At 37.9% G+C, this 10,512-nt stretch overlaps 1 protein-coding gene across 1 annotated transcript; it reads left to right on the top strand.

Annotated features, from left to right (window-relative positions):
• Window positions 1-138: 138 nt before the first annotated feature.
• Window positions 139-9,075, top strand: LOC110831584 (uncharacterized). The gene is made up of 6 exons (XM_022067749.2): window positions 139-1,009; window positions 2,746-2,900; window positions 3,894-4,016; window positions 4,846-4,968; window positions 5,487-5,654; window positions 6,877-9,075. Exons 2-6 carry the CDS (start codon window positions 2,784-2,786, stop codon window positions 8,695-8,697), a joined length of 2,352 nt encoding a protein of 783 aa, XP_021923441.2. The 5' UTR covers window positions 139-1,009; window positions 2,746-2,783; the 3' UTR covers window positions 8,698-9,075.
• The last annotated feature ends 1,437 nt before the right edge of the window (window positions 9,076-10,512 follow it).

The raw sequence follows: 10,512 nt of genomic DNA, 5'->3' as shown, positions 1-10,512 counted from the left end.
GTTCCCGCCAAAGGAAACGCGTCTAGTTCGGTGGTAACTTTAAATAGCGCTCTGTTGGATTCAAGATAATTAAGAGAAAAGCACCTTACTCATCTTTCATCCAGATCAGCTTGTATGAAGGTAGAATAGCATTAGAAATAAAATAGAAATATTTTCTGTGACTCGTACAACTTGCACTATAGACAGAAGCAGATCGGTGGCATTGCAACAAACTGTACATTACAGTAGGGCACCGCTTATACGGCAGGTTAGGGACCAGACCCCCGCCGTAAAGCGGATCTTTGCCTTTTTTCACTTGCAAATGCATATCAAAGCCTAATAAGATGTTTACACTATCATATAGTAAGTGCACAATAGCGCTAGGCCTAAGAAAACGATATGAAAGTAAAATGAATATCAGTAGTACACACATTGTGGCGCGTTTGATCTTCAATCCACACAACTAAAAGTTTTTCCATGTCAGCAATAAGGCTATCTCTCTTTCTTATGACTTTAGAGTTCATTCGTGTGGCACTTTTAATTTCATTTAACACTTTCTCCTTAGTGTTCACGATGGTACTAACAGTTTGGAGAGCTAGAATTAGCTTACGTCCTATCTCAGCCATAGACATGCCTTGTCCACGAAGTTTAATTATATCTAACTTGGCATTTAAAGTAAGAGGCTTATGACTCCTCTTTTTATCGCTACTACCCTTAGACGTCTTTGTAATTACACTGTAGTAACACAAAAATATTATATAAATATACAGTTTGTAATAACTTTGAAAAATTGCCAGAAATACGGAGACGCGGAGCGCACAAAAGCTGTAAACAGACTGAATCAGCGACGATAAAATGGCGCCGGATGCACTTCTCTGACTCAGCTGTTGAGCGCCGTATTAGCGAATCGCCGTAAAGCGGAGCGCCGAAAAGCGGGGCCCTACTGTATATGCGTGAATTACAGTGGGAGGATCAGGATAAAGTGAATAAATTAATTTGGTTTTCTGTGTGTTGTTCGAAACTGATTAAGGTAATTCGACTGGTTCTAAATGTTTGATAGTTTTCATTTCAAATACGACAGACATTCAATAACAATACTGCTGTAACCTGGCTTTTTTGTGATTATCTTAATGCCATTGAATGTATTCATTATAGCATATGAATGCCCAAATTACTATGTTTATTCCCCTAGATTCCGTTTTTTATGTGTGTTCTTACGTTTCCTGATGTAAGTACAAGATAGAATTATAACCTTCATGTGCCAAACACTAATCTCAGTAAATATGAGCAAGACGTTTACTGTGCTGTAATTAAGCTATGCAGAAATCTTCCTCCCATTATAAAATAGTCAGGATTGCAATATAAAGAAGTTTAAGCAAGCAAGCACTAACAGATTCTCCTATCTCACTATTACTGTATTGAATAATTTAACAAAAATTCTCAGCTATTATATAACATACAAACTTCTGTGGGAAGTTTTAGCTCTCTACAATGTAGTTAAGAATGTTTAATCTTGCTGATATGTGTGTAAAATCATAAGGGTTAAAATATAAAAATACTGTTATTTGTTTTGTTTTATGTGAATGTGTCTTTGACTCTCACCCTATGGGAAGAAATTGGAATCATAGTGTTGACTTGGTTTTTTAGGTTATGATGCTGTGGAGTGGTACAGGTGATTAAACACGTTCTTGATGACATTTTTGCTACTGTGTGTCAGAGTGTTTGAGAACAAACTCCTGAATGTCAGATGGTAACAGGAGGTTGGAGCAAATTGCATAATGTGAACTTTATATTATTTTATTTGGATATTACTCATTGTCTATCACCTTATTTCATTCCGTTCATCAAATGTTACTTTGTTGAACATGTCATGTATCACAGATAGGGGAATATATAAATTCACAGATTATTGTAGTTATAAAATTTGAAAGGAAGAGATAATTAGCAAAACTAGTCAGAGATATGTCCTTTAAGTTGTATTGGGATGGGTCTTGTGAAAGTGAGTGCTGTGGGTTGGCACATTAGTTGCGACTGCTTTGATTACTTTTCTCCCAGACTAATGTTAAGCATGCATCAGGGTAATATATAAATATGAAAAGTGTTATTAGAGGGGTAATTTTTTATCAGCAGTATCCAGAAAATTAAGACATTACTTTATTTATGAAAGTTTGTGATGAAGTGTATTGTTCCCTTAGTGTTTCCTGTTCTGTCTAGATTGACAAGTTTTCAGATGATAAGATGTCATATTGTTCATTGTTACTTTTCCACTTCTGCACATGCATTAGTACAGCCTTCAAATAACTGAAATATCTCTTTTACTGTTTCTATGTTTTGACAAGAAAATGTCAGGAGCCTTTGGAGTGTGTGATGTTACTAATCTTATTATTCTGCAGTTTGGTCGCCTTAGATCATATTTTCTGTCACTTCTCATTGTGATTTTGTAAACTTTTGAACATTCCTTTTCAGGCATGATTGTTCTGATATGTCACTTATATTTTAATAAATTATGTCTTTTTTTCCCCATTCATTAAACTTGTCAGTCTCTGTTGTATTATTAAAGAAGTATGATAAGTGATGGTCTAGGGTCAAGTTATTGAAGTTGCAATATGTCTGAATGAAGGGTGAATGCCTATTATATATAAATGCATTTTACCACTAAACTTTGTAACTTGAAACACCTCCTGTAGTCAGTATGTTTCCTTTCAGAACATGGAGAGATATTCGAGGTTAGATACAATTAACTGAACTATGAATTTATATCTGTAGGTTACTTGCAACCCACTTTAATACAGAAGCCACGAAACATGATGTGTGACAAACTAGTGTCAAACTCTCACAAAAAAGAGCAGTCTCTTCTAACAAGAATACCGAAAATTATACTGCAGAGATGTGAAACAATTCCATCTCTGAAGGAGTACTTGGTAAGTGTGTATTTATGAAAATTAATGTAATGTGTTGTAGCACTGTGTAGTCTGGTAGAAGTGTACTAACATTTCAGAGGACTTGCTGAATCCATTATGAGGGCAATGGTGATATAGGGAGCAAGTATCTCTGAAACATTAGTAAACTTCTTCCAGACTGGATGGCACTACAGCCCAGAAGACAGCCGTGTAAATACTCGTTGCTGTGAGAACTTCAAAATATCTAACTCACTCACTGATTTTACATGACCAGAAAGCTAATTATTTTGTGAGAAGAATGTGTTATTTTTTAATTTCTATCTCTTTAAGTCTACAGGAACATTTGTACATTAGAAGGGTTTAGAGTATTCATATTGTGAATTTCAAGTAATAAATTTCACTGAGCCCTTATAACTGTCTTTTCATGCATCTATCACTCTGACGATGTTCACATATTCATAGCTTAATATGTTTTTCCATTACAATAGGTGAAACTAACTCACAGGAACATTAAGAAATTCCATATTGTAATTATTAAGTAGAATTTGTCATATTTCTCTAATATTCAGAACAGGACAAAAATACATTTAACTGTGTCAGGTTGAAACGAATTAGTATCTTATATAAAATGCTTAATTGACCAACCATGAAGCTTACTTAAGAAATGTAATTCTTAAAGAGCTGTATATGTGGGTTACTTTCTTAGCAGGCTGTGTACTTTGCCTTTAGTACAATAAGATTTTTTTTCAATTTCTTGCTGCAACAACACAAGGTTAAAGAGGTTTCTTGCAGCACACAATATGGCCAAAATGTTTGAAGTTTCAGAATTTTTAATATTTGAAATAATAGTGAGATAGAATTTAGCCTGAAAAGAATTGATGTTAGTTTGAGGGCATTCCCTTTAAAAGTAGCAGCGAGGAATCCGCTTTTTACAGACAGTCTGTTTGCTGCATGTCTTTAGAACATGTGAACTGTATTATCTGAAATCATGTTTAATTGATAATTTTTTTGCAGAATGTTGACACAATCAAAACAGAAGATGATGTGGATGTTCTTGGTGAAGATGATTCCACTGGCTTGATACCTGATGAGATTTACGTGCCATCATCATGTTCCACACTGAAGACTGAATCCAAGGTATACTTTCTTTTCACCTGATTTTTTATGTTTCGTATTTGCGTATGCGCTTACATGCACGTATGTGCTTGCATTATTACGGTATAAGTCGGTCTTAGTATGACATCCAGTTTTGAGAGTTTGCAATGCTTTCATTTGCATGCGGTAGGTATAAAGAAACAACAATTTTGCAGCTTAATAATTTTGATCTCTTATGCTCCTGCAGTCACCGAATCGTCAGTACGGGATCACGTTGCATAGCCAAATTGAATAGTGTTTATGTATTATCCATTATCTTGCCCTTACTAGGTGATGAGAGGAAGACAGTAATATGTGTCAGATTAGAGTAGATATTTTGTATTAGCCATTGAATAATTTGGTCCTTCAACAGATGTAGAAAAGGATGTGCTTCACCAACCAACCATGAAACTTACTTAAAAAATGTAACAACAGAATAAAAGGGCTCTAAGCATCAGGACTTAATGTGGGGCATTTGCTTAACAAGCCGTGTATCTTGGCTTTATAGCCGTAGGTTACTTGTAAAGTCCTTGCTTCAGCAAATGAAGTTAATTTATTTTCTTACAGCATTCAATATAGCCACAGATTCTTTTGTCTCAGTAGCTTTGTTGTGAAAAGGACTTGTGACATAGCTGTTTATCCTGAAAATATTTTGTCAGTTTGAGGGCAACCTGTATTCCATTTCTGAATCCCTGCATTTACGGTATCAGAATTTCAGAAGTTCCAATGTGGAATCTTGTATTCTGGATACTATCTCCTTTTTTGCACATGAATTTAATTCTTAAGAACTATCGTCTGAATGAGTTATGTGTAATTTATGTTTTTATTGCAGAATGTTGATATCATCTCAGCAGAAAATGATGAGGATGTTTTGAATGAAGAACATTTCACTGGCCTGCAAACTGATAAGGTTTACATACCATCAGCATTTTCCATAATGAAGGCTGAACCCAGGGTAAGCTTTTTGTTCCAGGTAATATTTGTGATTGATTTTCATGTGAGTGTATATACATAGACGCATGGGCAGGGGCTCAGGTTGGCTTGTGTTTCTTTTCTGAGGAATGAAGAGCAGATTCAATTTGAGGAATTCTTGCTACCTTTCAGTTCGGAAAACTTTATTCTTCCCTCCAAGTTTCTGAAACCATAAAGATGAAATATAACCTTTCTCTGGGCTTCTGTGCCATGTAACCTAAAAAAAGTGACTGATGTTTCATAGCTGCTTACTTGTTCCATCATCAGGGTGATTTCTTGGTCAGCTAAGCAACTATTAAGCTTCTCAAGAAGTTTTCACTGAATTTCTTGTGTTCTTATAGAGCAGTGAATAACATATTCCAGTATTTTGCTTTGTCTCCTGTGTATATTCTGGTTATCATTTTATTATGAACTTTTGTTCTTTAATGGTTTATCCACATACCCAAACATTTCCTTGTGATAAAATTTAGATACTTAATATGTATGATGGTGGTTTTACAGAACGGCAACAAGTTTGAAGTTTTATCAGATTCGTTCAGTGAAACATGTCTGATTTCTCCTCATGATGGAAGTCAGCTCATCAAAGTAAAAGATGAATGTGTGACAGAAATAAAAGTGGAAGAGGAACCTGTGGAAATAACGCGTCCAATAATAAAGGCTGAAAATGAGGTGAGTATAGTGTAATGAATTTTCATTAGTTTTTCTAGCAACGTGCATGTCTTGGTGAAAAAGCCATGAGTTTGGAAGTTATGGAATGAGAGATTCTTTGGAGTACACTTGGCTTAAGTGATTTTATGCTATTCTTTCCTTCCAAGACATAACAGTCTTGAACCTAATAAATATCCTTATATTATTGTTGTATCCCGAAGGATGGTGATGGGATACAGGAGCATAGACCGAGCGGAAGTCTGTTGATTGGGTGCGTTGGACACTTAAGAATTGAAATTCAAGCTCACTTGTAGCAACTCGGTAGATATATTGTTGTTTATTGAAACAAAGTTACACCAGTTTATAGCTCAGATCAGTAAACTATTAGGCGTGATGCAGAGTAGAACGCAACGTTCGGTGGTGAATTCCGGTGTAGTCCGCGTGGTGCTTACAGACAGTGGTTTATAAAGGGGATTAAAAGTGTGTCGTGTGCCAGAGGGGCAAAGACTCATCAACAGGTGCGGGGGTTTACCATAGGGTGACACACTTACTTAGAGATGCATGGGGTATTAGTATAATCGGATTTTTGTATAGCGATCTTCTTATCATTTTTATGGTTCAATATCTCCACAGTCTGGCTTGTAGCATCTGTAGCTTACTGACCCTTACAATATGTTGACGATTACAGGTATCTATTAATTATAACTAAAAATAACAAACACTACATACAGACATACACAATTACATGTATGAAGGGTTGATATATGGCAAGAGGGTCCATATGCGACATTATTAAACAATCAAGTTGATGTGTGTCAAACTCCAGGCCAGACTAGAAAATTAGCTTTGTACAACTAGCCAGAATCTAAATGAAGTAGCACATTCATAACATCTGGCTAAAAAATATGTTCCCCAACAAGTTCAGATGCAGACCAACCACAGGGTAAGAACTAAATGACCTGAGTGACTAACATTCAAGGTTTCAGCATAATTTGAATTTTGAGACTCAGGTTTGTGTTCAAATGCTGGAGACTGTCGTCACATCCCATACTGACTGAGCTGTTTTAAACCTGTTTTCGAGGAGGTTACATGATTTTTGGATTATATACCAGACCTTCCAATAAATTATGGTCGTGTATTGGGTCTGGTTTTATGTAATACTGATTGACATTTGACGCCTTACATTCAACTTATTTCTTGCCTTCATTTGTTTATTTTAATATATATTTTTTTTTTTTAACAGAGTCCAGTGAATGAACATCAACTTATGCAGGGTGAGGATCATCGACATTCCTGTGATATCTACAATAAAGCACTCAGACAGAATACTGTAAAGAACTATCAAAGTATACATACAGGAGAATGTCAATATGCCTGTGATGTGTGTAATGAATCATTTAGTAGAGAGGACAGTCTCAAGACACATCAACGCACACACAGTGGTGAGCGTCCTTATACCTGTGATGTTTGTAATAAATCGTTTCGTACAAGGCAGACATTGAAGAAGCATCAAAGCATACATACAGGAGATCGTCGATACGCCTGTGATGTTTGTAATAAATCATTTAATCAGAAGCGTTATCTCAAGGCACATTGGTCTGTACATAGTGGCGAGCGTCCTTATACCTGTGATGTTTGTAATAAATCGTTTAGTACAAGGGAGACATTGAAGAAGCATCAAAGCATACATACAGGAGATCGTCGATACGCCTGTGATGTTTGTAATAAATCATTTAATCAGAAGCGTTATCTCAAGGCACATTGGTCCATACATAGTGGCGAGTGCCCTTATACCTGTGATGTTTGTAATAAATCGTTTAGTACAAGGCAGACATTGAAGAGGCATCAAAGCATACATACAGGAGATCGTCGATATGCCTGTGATGTTTGTAATAAATCGTTTAGTAGAGAGGACAGACTCAAGGAACATCAACGCACACATAGTGGCGAGCGCCTTTATACCTGTGATGTTTGTAATAAATCGTTCAGTACAAGGCAGACATTGAAGAAGCATCAAATCATACATACAGGAGATCGTCGATACGCCTGTGATGTGTGTAATAAATCATTTAATCAGAAGTGTAATCTCAAGGCACATCGGTCCATACATAGTGGTGAGCGTCCATACGCTTGTGCTGTATGTAATAAATCATTCAGTAGAAAGGACAAACTCAAGGTACATCAACGCACACATAGTGGCAAGCGCCCTTATACCTGTGATGTTTGTAATAAATCGTTTAGTAGAGAGGACAGACTCAAGGAACATCAACGCACACACAGTGGTGAGCGTCCTTATACCTGTGATGTTTGTAATAAATCGTTTAGTAGAGAGGACAGACTCAAGGAACAGCAACGCACACATAGTGGCGAGCGCCCTTATACCTGTGATGTTTGTAATAAATCGTTTAGTAGAGAGGACAGACTCAAGGAACATCAACGCACACATAGTGGCGAGCATCCTTATACCTGTGATGTTTGTAATAAATCGTTTAGTAGAGAGGACAGACTCGAGGAACATCAACGCGCACACAGTGGTGAGCATCCTTATACCTGTGATGTTTGTAATAAATCGTTCAGTACAAGGCAGACATTGAAGAAGCATCAAAGCATACATACAGGAGATCGTCGATACGCCTGTGATGTGTGTAATAAATCATTTAATCAGAAGTGTAATCTCAAGGCACATCGGTCCATACATAGTGGTGAGTGTCCATACGCTTGTGCTGTGTGTAATAAATCATTCAGTAGAAAGGACAAACTCAAGGTACATCAACGCACACATAGTGGCAAGCGCCCTTATACCTGTGATGTTTGTAATAAATCGTTTAGTAGAGAGGACAGACTCAAAGAACATCAACGCACACACAGTGGCGAGCGTCCTTATACCTGTGATGTTTGTAATAAATCGTTTCGTACAAGGCAGACATTGAAGAAGCATCAAAGCATACATACAGGAGAACGTCGATATTCCTGTCCTGTGTGCAATAAATCATTTAGTCGGAAGAGACATCTGTCCACACATAGTGGTGAGCGTCCATGTGACTGCGATGTGTGTAATAAATGATTCAGTCGGAGGAGTAATCTGAAGAGACATCGCATTCATAGTGGCGAATGGCCATATTTGTGTGATGTTTGCGGTAACTCATTCAACACAAAGGGGGACTTTAAGAAACATATACAGGTGCACAGTATATAGCGTCCATATTCATCTCATGTGTGTAATAAATCATTCATTCAGAGAGGTCGTCTGAAGACACATCAAAGCTTATTTCATGGACAGGATCCACATTTGTGATGTGTGGATTCACTAAGTCGAGTGATCTCATCATCACTGATCATGTAATGTATTGTTATGCCCTCTCTGTAGGACTGATAGGATGGGCGCCACTGGGTGGCAGAGTGGTACTTTTGACCCTACAATAAAACACCTTTTGCTACGCTACTAATATAATTACAGAATATTAAGTATACAATGTCCGAACCAGGACCAACTCCTAACTCGTCACCAACCAACAGACAATAGACACTACTCACCCCAGCTGTTAATCACCGCATTTCCCGATTGTGGCCACCAGCGACACAGCTTCCAAGACATAACACTCTTGAACCTAATAAATATCCTTATATTATTAAACAGTCCAGTTGATGTGTGTCAAACTCCAGGCCAAACTAGAAAATTAGCTTTGTACAACTAGCCAGAATCTAAATGAAGTAGCACATTCATAACATCTGGCTATCACAATGAGTAAAAAAATATGTTCCCCGACAAGTTCAGATGCAGACCTACCACAGGGTAAGAACTAAATGACCTGAGTGACTAACATTCAAGGTTTCAGCGTAATTTGAATTTTGAGACTCAGGTTTGAGTTCAAATGCTAGAGACTACACGGCGCAACAACCCAGAAGATGGAAATCTTCATACTAAGAATCGCCCTGATGACGGAGGCAATATGACCTCTGAAACTTTGGTAAACTTCTACCAGACTACACAGCGCAACAACCCAGAAGACGGAAATCTTCATACTCACCGCTGTGAAAACCTAAAATCCTACGGGATTATTCTTGTACCACCACATTCAAACTTTCCTTGGAGCGCACACATTCTCCTGGCCAATTGGTAATGCATGCTTTTAGTCTGTGTGTGTATAGTAGCTGGAGATAAAGATAATCACTAATCTGCATCCATTTCGAAGGTGTAGAATGTGTGGACTTTGCTTCATCCCAAAGATCTTTTATCTTTTTATCATACAAGGTGCGATCGGAATGTTTCCAGACTGTCAATAGAGGGCGAACCGGATGTAGTACGAGCTTCTGCCTTTAGGGGGTGAGGCCTACATTCATAGTGAATCAGTGTGCCAGCCGGCATCATCGAATTAGCATTTGTTTCTTAGTTACGGGCATTTTGGTAGTGCATTACACCGACCGTCCTGCGATTTTGGAATGGCGGATTTTTACGAACAAATCAAATTTTGCCAAAGACTCGCCAAAACGGCTACGGAAACCTGTGAAATGCTAAAGCAAGCATTTGGGGAGTCCGCAATGGGTCGTGCACAAACTTTTGTGTGGCATTCATGTTTTAAAAATGGCCGAACCTCTGTCGATGATGACGAGCGTTCTGGACGACCATCTTCGAGCACAACGCCCGAAAATGTTACGAAGATTCGGCAGGCCATTCACGAAGATCGACGTCGTACCATCAACGACTTGTGCGACATTGTTGGGATAGGCTATGGGACCTGTCAGCTGATTCTAAAGGAAGAACTCCACATGCGACGCATCATGACAACGCGCCAGCGCACACCGCCCTCAAAGTTCGGCAGTTTTTGGCCTCAAACACCATGGCCGTCATCCCACACCCTCCTTATTCGCCGTGTGACTT

This window comes from Zootermopsis nevadensis, unplaced genomic scaffold, assembly GCF_977971745.1.
Source record: "Zootermopsis nevadensis isolate Lab colony 2312 unplaced genomic scaffold, Znev_1.0 Znev_ptg000050l, whole genome shotgun sequence".
NCBI classification, from domain to species: domain Eukaryota; kingdom Metazoa; phylum Arthropoda; class Insecta; order Blattodea; family Termopsidae; genus Zootermopsis; species Zootermopsis nevadensis.
The sequence above is the reverse complement of the archived record's forward strand: the minus strand, read 5'-3'. Positions and strand labels throughout refer to the sequence as shown.